This window comes from Micropterus salmoides, unplaced genomic scaffold (genome assembly GCF_014851395.1).
Source record: "Micropterus salmoides isolate LMB-PRFRI ecotype aquatic unplaced genomic scaffold, ASM1485139v1 Ms_hic_scaffold_15, whole genome shotgun sequence".
Classification (NCBI taxonomy): domain Eukaryota; kingdom Metazoa; phylum Chordata; class Actinopteri; order Centrarchiformes; family Centrarchidae; genus Micropterus; species Micropterus salmoides.
Genome location: NW_024040596.1, coordinates 14544293 through 14560754, shown reverse-complemented (window position 1 = coordinate 14560754; position 16462 = coordinate 14544293). Strand labels below are relative to the sequence as shown.

The following is a 16462-nucleotide window of genomic DNA, read 5'->3' as shown; positions in this document are numbered from 1 at the left end:
CACAATGCAGGACAATTAGCGTGGGGCTAACACGCTACTCACTGGCAGGTCTGATTTTTGTTTTACCAGAGGACCGTCCACAGTGAGAGGAGCCCCCAGTCTCTTAAATGAGAACATTGTGGAATGAACTGCAGTTTTAATTCTCCCCAGGACGACCGACTGTAAACAAACTCTCTCACCCACAGAAACATACTGAGAAGAAAAAAAAAGGACAGGGAAAAAATGATTTGTTTCCCCTGCATGTGTGCCCTGTTTATGTTGAACGACCTTTACAAACACAACTGACAAGCGGAAAAGAAAAACAGGATGGCTGGGCAGGAGTGAAACCTCAAACAGCAGGAGATCAAGTGTTGGATTTGTGTTGCAATGGGAAGTGAGTGGGCTATATTTATTTGACACTCGGTCCTCGGTGGGCCTAACAAGCCGCCCAGTTTCCTGGTGGCGTTCGGGAGGGACACGGTTGCTTATGAACGCACCTTCCATGACGACATGACATGTAGACAGAGCCGTCCTCGCTGCCCACCACGAAATTGTTGACATCGCCAAGAGGGAAAGACATGGAGGTAACAGCTACAGCTTTGGACTGCTTGAACACCAGCTCCATGCTGTCCTGTGGAGGGGAAGGCGGTATGGAACAACATCCTTAACAGGCTCCCTGCTCAGGCTTTATGTTAACACACGTTCTGCCAAGCACAACCTATAAAAATCACTTGACAGTTTATTAATGTTTAATCTAAATTCAACTAGCACTTTATAAAAAAAATGGAAGTTTGACATTGAGGTCTTGGCAGTGCAGATGAAATGACACAGCTAGCAAAGTTAATTTCCCTGAAAGTGAAAAAATTAGTTGAAGAAAAAATAAGGGTAAAGCTGGGGGAAATGCCAAAGTGGAATGCTGAAACAAAGGAGTCCGGCCAAAAGGCTTGACATTTAGCATGAATGGGAGGGACAGGAAGTGTGTGGAATTTAAAACTGAAGAGACAGAAAGTACACAAAATGTAAAAACTAAGCTCAACTCTTTAAAATGTGATGTATTATTAACATGGCAATTACATTTTAGGGTTAAATCGTTAATCCTAATTCCTCTGACCACCCACAGACACACAAACGTTACCTGTGGCTGAGAGAGCATGTCCAGACTCCAGGAGCACATCTTGCCATCAGTGGAGATGCTAATCAGGTTGTTGGCGTTTTGGGTGCCAACCACATTCACACAGTATACTGGGTGCTGCAAAAAGAATGAGAACGTTTACTCATCTGCTGTATTAAAATAAGTGCCAGCCCACTGTGTCAGCTGTTTAGTGTACCGTATGTGCTGCTGCTGACAAGGGAGTCCTCTGCACCGGGGTCCTCTTGTTGCTCCTGTTGTCCCATAGTACGATCTGCCCCGAGTATGTCCCCCCCACCACAACGTTAGGGTGGAACTTGGCAAATGAAGCCGACATAACGGCAGACTGTCAGAAAGAGGGGAAAATAGAAAAAAGGGACAGGCAATGTTTAGCTTCTCTGGTGATAAAAAAGCAGCATGTTTGAAGTGAGACAGCTTGGCGTCACGTCTAGAAATGTACAATGTCACATCCAATTAAAGAAAGGAGAATACATCACAGCCCAAGTCATGCAAAATCTGTGTGGGAGGGCTGGTCAGTATGGCTTAACATTTTTATGTCTTTTGACATTACATAACAAAATTTAGTCCATTAAAAATATCATAATATATATCTAATTATCCCCATGTTTAGTGTGAATGAAAAATGAAGTAAAAAAGTAATTTGTCCATTCATTAAGTCCAAATTTGAGGTATAAATACCTCTGTGCTGTTTGGATAAAAAAAACAAAAAACAATCACATTCAGTTCAAACATTCAGTTGTCAGATCACCTAAAAAGTAATGCCGTCTAACACAAAAGTTCGGCAATAAATCCTTCATGAAGGTTGTAATGTCGAGTGTTTTACAGAGAGGTGTTTCTGTTATTTAGCCTACCCCCACTGATATACACAGGGTGGACAAAATAATGAAAATGCCTGTCATTATAACAAAATACAGTTCCATCAGCACAAACTGCAGCCTTCAAACAGTTTCAACAAAAACTGAAGATTATAACCTTCATGAAGGGAGGCTTAACTGCAGGACTGTTATATTAGACTGCATTCGTTTTAGCTGTGTACCTAATAAACTGGATACTGAATGCATGAATCTCCTCTGAAATGGCTTTTCCCCCCATTCACCACCAACAACCGTGAACAATATAAGCATTTTTCATTACTTTTGGATGAAAATGAAAGGAAACACAAACCTTGGGTCAAAATAACTTGAGTGAGATGTTCCACTGAGGTAACTGACCACAAGGTAAAACTGTATCATATCAGGCTCTGGCTAGATCGCTGCAAAATACTGCTATGCACATGACATATTCAAAGTTGCCAATAATCAGAACATGGAAAACATCAAATTCAACCTGTTGTTTTCCTGCCTCATCTCAAAGTTACAGAACTGGTCTGTGCATGTTCCCTCTTTACCAAAACACAACCAAGCACATCTTTCATCACTCATGCCTCAGTTCTTACAGTGCATATAAAACAAACCGCAAGGCAGGTCAACAGGATTATTATTTATTTTTTGGATTAGGACTTGATTCATGAGTTTTAATGACTTGAGTTTGTTTTTTTAGGTGGCCTACGTGCACTCATTGCTTCACCTATCACAACCTTACCTTAATATTTTTCTTATGGGACGTTTTTTGGATAAAAAGTGTGGTGCATGGTTAAGGAAAATCTCATTATGAGCTGACTTGGGAGGCACAGAGAAAACGTTGACACTTCTGTTCAGTTTTATTCATCTGAGCAATACGCCTGCATCTACATCCGCTCTGAAGGCAACATGTGGTTCTACTCAACTTGTCTTGGTGAAAGAGCCTCAGGGCAGGCATTATAATAAGGCTGGGCAGAGTGGAGGGGCTCTGCTGCTCTCCCTGCTAGCTTGTCTGAACACAGGGCCCTTGTTTAGATGCACATGATAACCAGCTCAGTCCCACACACTTAATCCTGCTACAGTGCTCAGATTCCATTCAACTCCTGCTGCACCGCAGGTCTTCTCCGGCGCCTCACGAACATGTGTTTGTGGATAGATGTGGCGGAGGTGGATGCCAGTACGGTGAACTCACAATGTGAACGAAGGAGGGTGAGGGTTGTAGGAGCAGAGGAGGAGGGGGATTGGGGGGGGGGGGGGGGGGGGGGGGGGGGCAAACAGTGGCTGGTTATCATGGAAGAAGTCAACGGTGAGGGCGTGGGGAGGGGTGGGTAAAAAAAAGGCTTTGCTTTGGGGTACCTGACAGTGGAAGACGTACTCCGGTGTAGCCTTCTTGTACTTCATGTTCCACACCAAGGCCACGCCGTCTGGCTCATGAGGAGCGTCCTCATTGTTGTTGTATGAGGCAACCAGAAGTTCAGGATACTGGTGACAGAAAAAAAAAGCCCAAATGAATTTCAGGGAGGAGGCAGACATGCCCCCCAGGCTTAGCTCCATGTGGACAAGCCTCGCCTGCCCTTTGCGGTGCAGCTGAATGCCTTAAATAATGAGTAATCCTTTCCTCAAGATTTATGGCTCGTTTAATTAGCCCAACCCCCCCGCCCCCGGAGAACTTTGGTAAATTACGTTTTTATTTCCTTTCAGAATTTTAACCAAAAGCTACAGTTCTGAAAGCGCTCGGGAGAACAGTGGTCGACCAAAACAGAGCAGCTTATTATTGAGAATCTAGAATTTAAACCCACTGAAGTGCATATTAAAAATGCAGGCAGAGAATGACTACAGAAACACTACCCAGATGTAAACTAACCATTAACCTCTGCAGCCCCTAATCCTTGATCGGAGATTTACAGTTTGTGAATTCATAATTTCAAATCGCAAGGGTATGGATATCGCTCTGAGCTAGAAAATACTGTGAACAAAGAGATGGTGTTCAATCACTGTCAAAAGCCATTGCAGAATGATGCATTAAATGACCTTAGACACCAGAGGAAACAAATCATTATGGCCTCCGACTAAGTGACAATTTACGTGGGACATAACTTACTTTTCCTGAGGGACTTGTGGCTAAAAGTAAATGCTGTCAAACTCAAGCTATGTAATCATAAAGCATTATGGGTGTGTAAAGCTAAGTTGTTTCAACAGCCAATTAGCAACAATTTCGCACTTCTATTTTAGCATAAAAACACACTAAGTTAATTTTTAAGATTGACATTTTCATAATTGCAAACAACTTCCAAATGGTGCTCTGACAAATTTGTTCCACTGTTTGGTTTAATTACAAAAAAAAAAAAAAGACCTGTAAAGACCAGTCCAGACAGGTGACGACACGATGCTTGGACCAGCGCTCATCCATGAACTGCCTGTTGAGAGAGAGCTTTGCTCCGGCCTGGATTTCACTGGGGAATACAAAGCACCACAAATCAATGAAAACACTTCTTCAAAAAAACCAAACAAAAAAACCTCAAACAATTACACGTTCGAAAAAGGAAAAAAATACACTAGATGTTCAATTATTACCCCTCCTTCTCCTCCAGGTCACGACCACTGTAGTCAAAGAAGAGGTCCACATGCTCCGATAGGGCTCGCTCAATAATGCGAGTGCTGTGGTCGAAGAAATTAACAAACTCCTCGGAGTGCAGGATCTGGAGTTTTTCCTCCTCTGTCAGCTCATGGGGGGGTGCTATACAGAGAAACACAAACACGCTGAAATATAGTGAGGATCCCCACTGCTCCTTGCTATTATGATATGGATGCACCGCTTTACAGCAATAGAACGCGCTTTGTACTCAAGCAACAATTATAAAATCCCTAGAAGAACTGAAGAGGCTCAATTTCAGCATTGCAATTACGCATCATCACTCATAGTCCAGCCAGGTACCTTCCTCCTCCTCTTTCTGGTCCGGTTTCTCTGTCTGAATCTCGACTACCGGTTGAGACGGAGCAATTTCTTCCTCTTCTTCTTCCTCTGTTGATCAGAAAGATAACTCTGTTAAACACTGCAAAACAACACTAAATTAGGTTGTATACACCACATCACTGACAAGACAATGTAAATAATTTTTGTGATAGAAATTTTGTCAAAACTTCAAATGTCAACAATGGAATCAAATTCAAAGTTCACACAACGAATGATCATGCCTTCATACAGACGTTAAATACATTTTGGTCACTACATCTTCCACATCCATTATTTTCTGTTTTTCAATAAAAGCTCCTCCCCAGTGATTATGGGCACTGCAAAAGACTGATTTTGTATCTCTGCCTTGCATTTGTTTGGTTTGTCAGCACAATGTCCCCTTTCAAAAAAGAACCTGCTCTTCTAAAGCAGGGAAGTTTGTCATTTGTGTTAAAGGGACACAGCGCAGCGGGTGTCTTGTTGTCATAGGGACCCCTGTCTCTCCCAACTGTTAATGAGACTCTAGCCATTCAATTGAGAGTCTAGTTGTCAGTGTAGCCATTTCCTCTGTGTCCCAGTAGCAGGTTGCCCCCTTCTAGGCCACAGGGCAGCGGGGCAGAGGGTGTGGAGCAGCTGCCCGGGTTCTTCCCATTGGTCTGGCCAGATGACAGCATGGTGCAAAAGCAGATGGTGATGCTGGGATTGTCTTGTGCTCTTCAGAGGTGGCATGGGGATGGCACAGAGGTTTTCCGCCTGGCTGCCCCGAGACAAGCTTCTCCCTGAACAGCAAGCCTGCGCAATTACCATCCTAGCAGGAGGTCCTACAACTCCTATTCAACCTCAGAGAATGTACGACAAAATACAGGCCAGACCAGCTGGCAAACTGCACACCGGTTCTACCTCAAAGAGGATGAACGCGCTTTTTCAAAACACATCTCTTAGAGGCGGTACCCCAGCCTATGCTTTCAATGTAAAAAATAATAGCAAAAACAGGACAAAACAGATTCATAAGGAGAGGGGAAATACTTGCCTGGTTCCTACAGGCATTCATCTTGCTATAAGCCTTATAGTTAATCTAAGATGACAGCGCCACATGCCAGAATTTCCTTCCTACTGAGATAATCTAAATGATAATGTCATCTGTCACTTTGTCCATAAAGTGATTTATCCTCTTTCTCAGATGGAGGTTTGGGGAAGAAGGTTATTCGGTGCGCTGATGAGTTTACAGAACTGGGTTGATGACACAAGCCATTTCAATGTACGGCCATACTCTGCAACCAACAGGACAAGGTTAAAATCTTTCCTTTCAAGGGCCTCAATCAGGCTTAAAGGAAAACAGTAATCACTGTCTTTCAGCTAGTCCCGGCCGTGCTCGTCAGCCCTTTCCCTGGTGAGGCAGCCAGAGCAATCAACCTGCCAGGCATTAGGAGCGGATAGACAATCTGAAAATAAAGGGTATAATGCACCTGCCAGCCAAAATGGCCATTTGCAGAAAAGCTAGTGATCCTGGTGACCCCGCTGGGGATGTGTAGGGGGGTAGCAGCGCCTAGTGAGGGTGGGTGGTGGAGTGGAGAGGAAGGGGAAGGGGAAGGGGAGGGTTGCATTTAACAGAATTCACCCGGATCACCGATGTCCCATACACTGACACCTCCTCTCAAAGCAGGCCCAATTATGGCTTTTGTACCACTTAAGAAATAAAAGCTTTTTGGGGGGACCGAATAGGGGTGGGGGTGGGGGTGGGTAATCACAGGTCTTAGTCAGTAGACAATATATTAATGCAAACACGTTATGTGGCCAGTGATGTACAAGAATAAAACTAAATGACCTTTGCTCCCTGCTGCAGGTGTCTTCCACTTTCTATATGCCCACACTGAACAAAGGTCTGACTTCAGCATGTGCAACTGTTTTTTTTTCCTGCTGTATAAAAGGCCAATAATGAAATAATAGAGGATAAAACTCTACCAATACACCCCCCCCCCCCCCCCAAACACAAAAATATGTGCAATAGAGTACCATTAGCACCAGTTTACAAAATGCACTTTAAACATTGTGATCAGCCTGTTCCATGTGGTACAACGTCAACATTTGTGGTTGTGGTGTAGCAGCAAACTTCAAATTGCAGCAAGGCAAAAATAAAAAACAGAGACATCAGCAGTCAGACTTCTGTCAATCTGATAACACTTTTCCAGACTTCGTCATCTGTGAAACAGGATTCTATTGTTTCCAACTTCTTCAACATGGTTACACATGTCTCTAATGACACTGAGGTCTAAAGATCACCAACAGGCCAACGGTAAGAAGAAACCCAAAACCAGCACTGTTACAGACAAAACCCAAACTCTTGCTAAATAAGACTGAGAACAAAAAACAGACTGTCAAGGTCCAAAATATTCAAACCATACCACCAGTGCACTAAGAAACAAAAAGAAGAATATACACAATTTTCCATTCGGAATGATTAGCTACTGTATGACAGAGGGACACAATAGATATTTAGCAGTCCTAATCATCAAGTGCATAAAGGCTGACCACAATTACAAGTGGCACTTCACACAAAAAGGCCATTAAGGGCTTTTGTGATTAAAAGTTTTGACCTGCCTCTGAATTCAGAGTGATTAAAACAATCACATTCAATTAAATATTAAATTTACTAAACTGCTCCACATACTCATATTCCTGACAAGCCTTTTTAAACGCTGTACCAGACCAACCACTCCACACACCACCCCCAGACCCCAACCTCCAACAATATCTTACTATATAATTATAGCCTCTTGTTGAGGAGTGCATACTGATGCAGCATATTACCTACTAGTGCAGTCTGGAGATACTGTAGCGGCGGCACAGAAATTCACATATCTGATGGCTTAAAAATCAACTTATTTTCTCAAAGTGCCCACAGATGGAACAGCACTAATTCAATCTAAAATCAAAATGGACCTATGTTGTCTGATGGTCACAAACCTTGCAAATAAAGAATTAGAATTAATGTCAAAATCGTACATGTCATAGACATCTGGGAGCAGATTTCAGTGCAACAAAGACTGTGTGTAGAGTGATATAATAATGTCCCCATTAATCACAAACAAATCATCTAAACCGAAGACGCGCTGGTTTCTTTAGGTCAATAGGGCAGGTGATATTAAAATCTTATATATTTTACTCCTTTCTCCGAGGTCTTGCAGACACTGCGGGAACTGGGAACCCAATGGTTTGCAGCAGCTGGGGCATGGTGGCGGCTCCCTCTAATGCCACCGCCTGCTGACCTTGAGAGTGCTGGGCCGTTGCCTCCTTTTGACAACATGATAAATCGCTCAATCAGAGAAGAGACCTGACGCCACCCCACACATCAAAAATGCGCAGAGGGGAGCAAGCTGGGAAAGGGGATGCCGTCTCATCGAGTGCCAGAAGTGATGGTGTGAAAATGCACAATGTCACTGAGTGTGTTTTGTTATGTGCCTGTTCGGTGAAGGGAGAAGACAGGGAAGCGAGGGAGTTGATGAAATGATTACATAGTGGCAGAGAGGATAAGGGGGCCTCGTGTTGAACAGCTGGCAGAAACCATCATTGTTTAACACAGTTTTACAATGCCCAGTAGAGTCCAGAGTAAAGAGCAACGAGGAACACAGGGATGCTCTTCATCCTTCACTAGCTCTGCTCAGTTTTCCACAAAATCGCACAATTTTTTCTTACGCACGCTGCATGCCAGCTCAGAATTTTCTACATGTCACCTGATGGGACAACAACCAACAATCAGTACACTGTTTAAAATCCTAACCAGGCTTTCAAGGATGCTTAAAAATGTGTGTTAGCTGGTGCTGAGCAAACAGCTAAAAAGAAGGACTCATTGCAACAGCTGGAGGAGTTTGAAAAGACCTGTGGCTACTTCTGATATCTCTTTGGGACAAAAAAACCTAATCAGTATTTCAGTCTAGTGCATTATTCGCCATCTGTCATTACAAAAATCAACCAAGAACAAGCAGCACGCCCGCAAATATTGCATATTTTATGGAACATGTGTTTAACATGTGGATGTTAGTAGAAAACCCAAATATTCACTCTGGCCAACCCACATGAAAGCTCCAGTGCAGCAATTACATACATACTGACATGCTTTGGAGGCAGTAAGCAGTTGTATGCGCAGCGCTTCATATCTACCCCATAAAATCACATTTCTCCTTCCTGTCACTGGCTTGCTCATTCTGCTCATTAATTATACCAAAGCGCAGTCTGAATTTAATCTCTTCCTTTGAATTCTTATGTTTCCTGTGCCTCATTTTTCCTTTACTTTCATCTCAAATCAGATCTCGTTCAACTTGCTCACTTCCGGTTCCCACTTGTACACTCATACAGCCCATGAGACCCCAGTTGTGAATAATTCTCAAGAAGTGGTGGCACCCTTCTTGCAGTAAAATAAAAACATTTGTTATTCATTTTAATGAACCACATAGTCAGGCTCATGTACACACAAAGTTTTTCTCAAGGTTAACCTGTAAAATCACCTTCTTTTTGCTGGGTCATGACAGGTGTCTGGGTCTCTTTTGTGTAGGATACAGTTTCACGTGGAGGGAAGTCCACTTGTGTGACTTTAGCCATTCCCAGTTTTGGAGTTCCTCGCCTAAAAGCACAGCACAACTCAAACTTTGCACATCGTAATATCACTACAAAATGGTTATTATTTTAACAAAAAACAAATACAACAACAACATACATTCTCATTTGTTTTTGTAACAATTTTCACCTTGTCCTCAAGTGGACTCTTGTGCTGATTAAAGTAAGTCAATGAGTATTACATGGGAAGGCAAGACTTCAGATTAGTTTAACAACCAGTGTGAATTAATTAATAAATGTTCTATCTGATCAATCGTGTGTACTACTGTTTTCCCGGACTGCATTGACTAAATAATGACTTTGAAGGACAAAGTACTCATGCCATAGATTGAGAGAAGGGAAAATGACCAGGAAAGGAGAGAAGAGAGTGTCCAGTACCCCAGCTCAGAATCAGAGTGAAGTTGAAGAGTGGACGGGTCAGAGTCCCAGTGCAGAGTCCTGGTTAGTGTCACAGCAACAAGGCAGCATTAGTGAGAGAGACAAGCAAGCACACGTGAGGACAGGAAATAAAGTTAGCATTATGGCACACAACATGCTGATTGGATTCTATGTCACAAATCAATGAAATTTATATGTTATCAAAACACACTTCAAAACGGGATGGTTTTGCAGCTCAAATCAAGCTTGAATGAGCCCACACAACAGCTCAGAGATGGAAGAATGTATCTGCATAAAATGCATAGATGAACAGACCCTCAGATTGGGATGACATAGGGTGTAATGTGCAGGCTGCAGGGCTGACCAAGCCTGAACTGTGTCACACCAAAGGCTCTGAGTGTTGTGGGGGGAGAGAGGGAGGGGAGAGAGGGAGAGAGACAGAACCCTCGGGGAGAAAACATGACCTCCATGTGTGTAGGAAATGGCCATGCTGGTGAGGGAAATGAGTCAACACGTATACGGGGAACAGCTCCCCGGGCCTGATGGGACACTGGGGGAGCTTGAATTTCAGCCCAGGGAAGGGGCTCTAATTAGGGGTTAAGAAGTCCCCCAGGCATCACAGCAGCCTGCTGTTTTATTGTTAATTTAGGATCGTCCTAATTCAACGGCACACAAATTAAATAAACATGCACTCAGTTGGCATAAACCTGTCATTATTCACTAACGGTATGAGACTTCATGGAAGATTTTAGCTCAGTTGTTCTTAATGTAATCATGCTTTGAATATATTCACAGCCTTTGTCTGGAGCTGAAAGTGATGCAAAGCGTACAAAGCAAAAATATTCTAAGAAATATTCAAAATACTTCTGAACTAGTTTGTTGTACAATACACATGCAGTTTAAGTAGCTCGAGAAGCTCTGACAAGGACGCTGAAATCAGATTCTTGCTTGCATAGCTGTTTCAGTAAAGAGCACAACAACACATGATGCTCAATAAAGCACTCAGCTTTTAAACATTTTGCTTTGAGAGGTAGCCCTTAACTCTTCCTAAATAGGGATTGTTATAATAGGGATTGTTTTCCACTCTTGTAATATACTGTACTGCAGTGGGAAAACTATTTTGTTACTCACACTTCTGCTGGGAAGTAGGAGTGTGTGTATGTGTGCGCGCATGTGCGCGTGTATCAGTACCTGGGTCCCACAGCTCCATCAGAGTCCTGGCTCCCTGCCTCACTGGGTGTGCCTGCCGATTTGGTAGTCGGAGACATGGGAGGAGGGACTACATAAGAGACAATAATCATTTGTTACACTACGTTATTCACAACAGTGTACAAACGCATCCATGCAGCCTTTTCTTTCACATGCTGGACAAATGCTATCGATCTTAATGCAGATCTTCTGACAGCTACATGACAGTGAGCACGTCATGATACGTGCAAAGCCCTGACATGAACAGCAAAGCAAGTTAAAAATATACAAATCAGTCTGTAGATAGCAAACTTAAGCCTTGGCAAGCTCAACATTTATTGACAAAGAGGCTTTAATAACACAATTACACTGACTTTAAAAAAAAATTAAATGAAATTAATGTTTGAATAAATGCATCAAGTAGAACAGACTATTAAAAAATACACTGAACTATGTTTTTTTTAATTCTGTTTCAAGTTTGTCTGCATCCTGAGACTTTTCTGAGATTTTTGTATGGATCTCTTCTGCCACCTGCTGTTAGCAACGCGACAATGCTCGAAAAATCCCTGGATGCGCCACAAAACAATATTAATACAGTCAATGGTATTATTTTAAATAATCAGTGCTTCTTCTTGTACAGTACAGGTGTTTGTGGACATGTTTTTGTTAAGTCCACTAAGTTTAATCTACTGGTTCAATTTAGAAATCTAAAATAAGACCCATGTTTGACAGGTTACTTATGCAAAGACGTGCTGTGAAAAGTTTTACTTAGCGAAATTTCTGACAAACAAGGTGGCAGCTTATTAGGCTGTGATGCATTTTGCTTGCTTTGGCTCTTTACTCCATTCCATTGAAATTAGTTCAGATGAAATCATAACATTTTAACCGCTTTAATATGAGGCTGTTTACATCCGCAACAGATGAACGGTACAAAAATTATTATATTAACCTAATTTTAGGGGATGGAAAGTAATAGTACAAGTAAACACAGAGTTAAAGTTATTATATCTAATATTTGGTTGCACATACATCGCAGTCAATGACTGTCCGAAGGTTTCCATATTCTTCCTTATTTGTAAGCTTTTTGCCTTTAGTCTGATCTTTAACAAGTCAAACACATAATCAGCTAAACTGAAGTCAGGTGACTGAGTTGACCAGCAAAGAAAATACCTGTTTGGCCATAAGAAATCTGTATGTTTTGGTTCATTGTCCTACTGCTTAGATCTGCTTTGGGGGACACACAATAGGTGCAACGATTCCTACACTGTTCACCCAGATTGAAGGTGAACACCCTCAAATACTCGTCAGAGGCAAAACACAAAAAATAGTGACTGTCTTAATACAATGACTGCAATGTATGTGAGATATAATGGCAAATGGGCTACTTTAACTGTTTAATTTATAAGTCCTGGAACCCTGTGGACTTGGCTGTTTCTATAGATCTTCTACAGATCACAGTAGCAAAGTATGCGCAATCCACCAACAGGTAATGTAAAACATACCAACTGGAATATCTGAGGTTATGCCCACACTCTGTAGAAGAGCATCAGCCTCACGTCTTTTTTTCTCCAGGTCAGAATCATCCTGGTGAAGTGCGGCATCTTTCAATTGTTCTGCCTGGAAACAGCAATTCAACACCCATTAATTGCTATGATGTCAGACAATAAAGTATGGAACTTAAACTTGTTGCAGGTTTCCTGTGAGCAAGTTGAAAATACCAAGTGCAGTACAATGGAGCAGGTCATCAGCAACACTTGCGTATGCAGAAAATTTAAGGAAAAAGACGGACTTCCAAACACTGGATTTAATTTAATGCTTCTGAACAAAGGACAACTTTGTTCATGACACTGTGCTGGAGGTGTAGGCTGTGGCGGTGTAGGTGTGGCAAATAGCAAGGTGAAAGGCTTTTCTAAAGCTTTCCACTCTCAATAACATAATTTCTGCTGGCAACGACACACAGTCACCAGTTGAGTTATTAAGACAGGGCTTATCTTGGTTACAAACTGTGTGCTACCTATCATTATGGAATGTTGTAACAACTTCAATCTTTAAAAGCAGACCCAGTCAAATATTACATGTCAGTCAAGGACTTATTTTAACTTGGAATGTTTTGTTGTTATTGGATTAGGCCCAAATTCAGCATTTTTTTATACACTCTACTTCAATCAACCAAAGAAAAAAATAATTTTACCTGCTAACTTAATTTTGACATCTTAGATCATCAATGTAAAATGTATTGGCTACACTGCAACAGAATTACGATTTAGAGTAAATTAAAATGTTAACATCTCAACATGCAAACAATCTGGATTGTCAGAGTTCTTTTTTGTATTTTGTATCCATCTCATAGTAATTCTGTAATAAAATATCAACTTAAATAACTGATCTACATCTCAGTCACATGAGATCTTAAATAAAAACTGACTGGTTATTTAAAACAACATGCCAACTTTCTAAGATGAACTTACAGTGGGGAGAACAAGTATTTGATACACTGCTGATTTTGCAGGTTTTCCTACTTACAAAGCATGTAGAGGTCTGTAATCCAGAAAAAATCTAGTTGTATGATTTTTAAATAATTAATTTGCATTTTATTGCATGACATAAGTATCTGATACATCAGAAAAGCAGAACTTAATATTTGGTACAGAATCCTTTGCTTGCAATTTCAGAGATCATGGCTAGGCCACTCCAGGACCTTGAGATGCTTCTTATGGAGCCACTCCTTAGTTTCCCTGGCTGTGTGTTTCGGGTCGTTGTCATGCTGGAAGACCCAGCCACGACCCATCTTCAATGCTCTTACTGATGGAAGGAGGTTGTTGGCCAAGATCTCGCGATACATGGCCCCATCCATCCTCCCCTCAATACGGTGCAGTCGCCCTGTCCCCTTCCACAAAGAATGATGTTTCCACCTCCATGCTTCACGGTTGGGATGGTGTTCTTGGGGTTGTACTCATCCTTCTTCTTCCTCCGAACACGGTGAGTTTTTGTTGAGACCATTAAACTCTATTTTTGTCTCATCAGACCACATGACCTCCTCCCATTCCTCCTCTGGATCATCCAGATGGTCATTGGCAAACTTCAGACGGGCCTAGACATGCGTTGGCTTGAGCAGGGCGACCTTGCGTCCGCTGCATGATTTTAATCCACGACGGCATAGTGTGTTACTAAGGGTTTTCTTTGAGACTGTGGTCCCAGCTCTGGTCCCTCACTTTCCTCATGAATACTGATGCCCCACGAGGTGCGATCTTGCATGGAGCCCCAGACCGAGGGAGATTGACCGTCATCTTGAACTTCTTCCATTTTCTAATGATTGCGCCAGTTGTTGCTTTCTCACCAAGCTGCTTGCCTATTGTCCTCTAGGCCGTCCCAGCCTTGTGCAGGTCTACAATTTTATCCCTGATGTCCTTACACAGCTCTCTGGTCTTGGCCATTGTGGAGAGGTTGGAGTCTGTTTGATTCAGTGTGTGGACAGGTGTCTTTTATACAGGTAACGAGTGAAGAACAGGACAGCTTCTTAAAGAAGAACTAACAGGTCTGAGAGCCGGAATTCTTATTGGTTGGTAGATGATCAAATACTTATGTCATGCAATAAAATGCAAATTAATTATTTAAAAATCATACAATGTGATTTTCTGGAATTTTGTTTCAGATTCCGTCTTTCACAGTTGAAGTGTACCTATGATAAAAAGTACAGACCTCTACATGCTTTGTAAGTAGGAAAACCTGCAAAATCAGCAGTGTGTCAAATACTTGTTCTCCCCACTGTAAGTCTTTGTAAGAGGACTAGAACATGTTGTGCCATGTCTGTCAACATAACCATCAGTTGTCAAGTTTGCTTAGGCTCTAAACTACATTTGGCTTGCAATAGTGGTTTTCAATGATTTCTTGCCCATTTGGATGTCCAATACTAACAAAAACTAAGGGTAGGGAGAAAATTTGCATTTGAATTTAAATAACGTTTGCCATGCTCACACTGAGCCATTAATAGTTTTGATGGTGTTCATTCTCCATTTTCATTTTTGCATTCAATATCAGCAAATATTCAAACATGCATAAAATGTTAAACATAACAGTTACCTCTTTCTTCTTGCGCTCCTCCTCCTTTCTTTTCTTCTCCTCTCTGATTTGTGCCAAGCGTTGCTTCTTCCTTTCAAGCTCTGCTTTCAGCTCACTTTTGTCAGACATGATGCCACAGCTGCATACAAACAACATATTTGTGTTTGTCTTCGTGTTCCATTAAGAATACATTGGAGAAGATTGCATTTCAAAGACTTAAGCATATTAAACAAAAGCCAAGCATCCTGATGGTCCAGTGGTCTCCGTGTTTGTAGAGTCTGACAAATAAAACAGCCTTAAAAACCCGAGCATCTCCCGGTTGCCGATGCTCTCAGCTTCAGTACCACCTTGCACAGTAATGGAGACGGCTAGCTACCAAACTTCACCCAGCAGATTACAGTTAAAAATGACCATCCAATAGTATTTTCTGTCTTCTCTGCAGCTGACTGAGCTAAATTTGTAAGCTGTTAAGAGACAAATACTTAGATCATTTCTCAGCTACATGTAACTTAGTTTAAACCACAGCCGGGATGACCTGTCATCGTCAGCAAGCTAACAGAGAGCCCCACCCTACAGCCAGTGCAACTGCCCACACCCGGTTAGCTTAGCACGGGGTTTTCCTATTCATATCATTTATGTGTCTATGATCCTTAATAGCTTGTCGTAAACGCTTTCAAACTATAAGTCTTCTCCGCGTTGATGTGGTGTTTTACTTCGCTAATCACACGGCAGTTTCATAGAAAACACGCAACGTTAGCATCCAACCGGCCTCTGCCGCTGCCAGGCTTCCTTGTTATGAGCGACTACAGAGCTGGCGTAGCCATCCTTGTTGTACAACAGTTAATTAGTAATTACTAAGACCAGGTGTACTTTATGTCAATTATTAAGCAAAATGGTTTTTGGGTCATAGAAAATGTGAGTTATCCACCCCAACCCCGACTTTATGGCTAGAGACGTTAGCGTTAGCTTTGTGTTAGCAGCTACCTACAACAGTAAACCCGGACTCTGGTCCGCAGTGATGTCATGCGCTTCCAACTCTTCTGACCGCACAATGAAAAACGCAAGTTGGGCCTCAAGCAGCGACAAATACAAAAAATGTTGCCCGTGCGTGATACTACAGCGAAATTGACACTAATGTGTAGATTACAAACCTTAAAGCAGGTGATCAACCTGACACCAAACGCCAATAAACCAATACACAGCCAAAACAAACGCGCTGCCGACCTAACTACAGAAAGCTGGGAAGAGCCAAAAAAGAAGCATTTCGCTTGCTTGCGACGTGGCTGCTGTTATCCGAGAACAAGG

General features: G+C 42.1%; 1 protein-coding gene across 2 annotated transcripts in view; it reads right to left on the bottom strand.

Moving 5' to 3' along the window:
* Positions 1-16462, bottom strand: part of dync1i2a (dynein, cytoplasmic 1, intermediate chain 2a) — a 20332-nt gene extending 3870 nt beyond the window's left edge. Inside the window, exons 1-13 of one of the 2 annotated variants that reach the window (XM_038720494.1) lie at positions 16309-16462; positions 15179-15296; positions 12601-12715; positions 11102-11189; positions 9911-9970; positions 9424-9539; positions 4904-4990; positions 4543-4705; positions 4322-4421; positions 3325-3450; positions 1308-1454; positions 1115-1228; positions 477-610 (exon numbers count right to left, since the gene is read on the bottom strand). In XM_038720494.1, coding sequence (XP_038576422.1) covers positions 477-610; positions 1115-1228; positions 1308-1454; positions 3325-3450; positions 4322-4421; positions 4543-4705; positions 4904-4990; positions 9424-9539; positions 9911-9970; positions 11102-11189; positions 12601-12715; positions 15179-15286 — 1358 coding nt within the window. In that variant the 5' untranslated portion in view covers positions 15287-15296; positions 16309-16462. The remainder of the gene's footprint in view (positions 1-476; positions 611-1114; positions 1229-1307; positions 1455-3324; positions 3451-4321; positions 4422-4542; positions 4706-4903; positions 4991-9423; positions 9540-9910; positions 9971-11101; positions 11190-12600; positions 12716-15178; positions 15297-16308) is intronic. The other variant, XM_038720495.1, reaches the window with a different exon arrangement.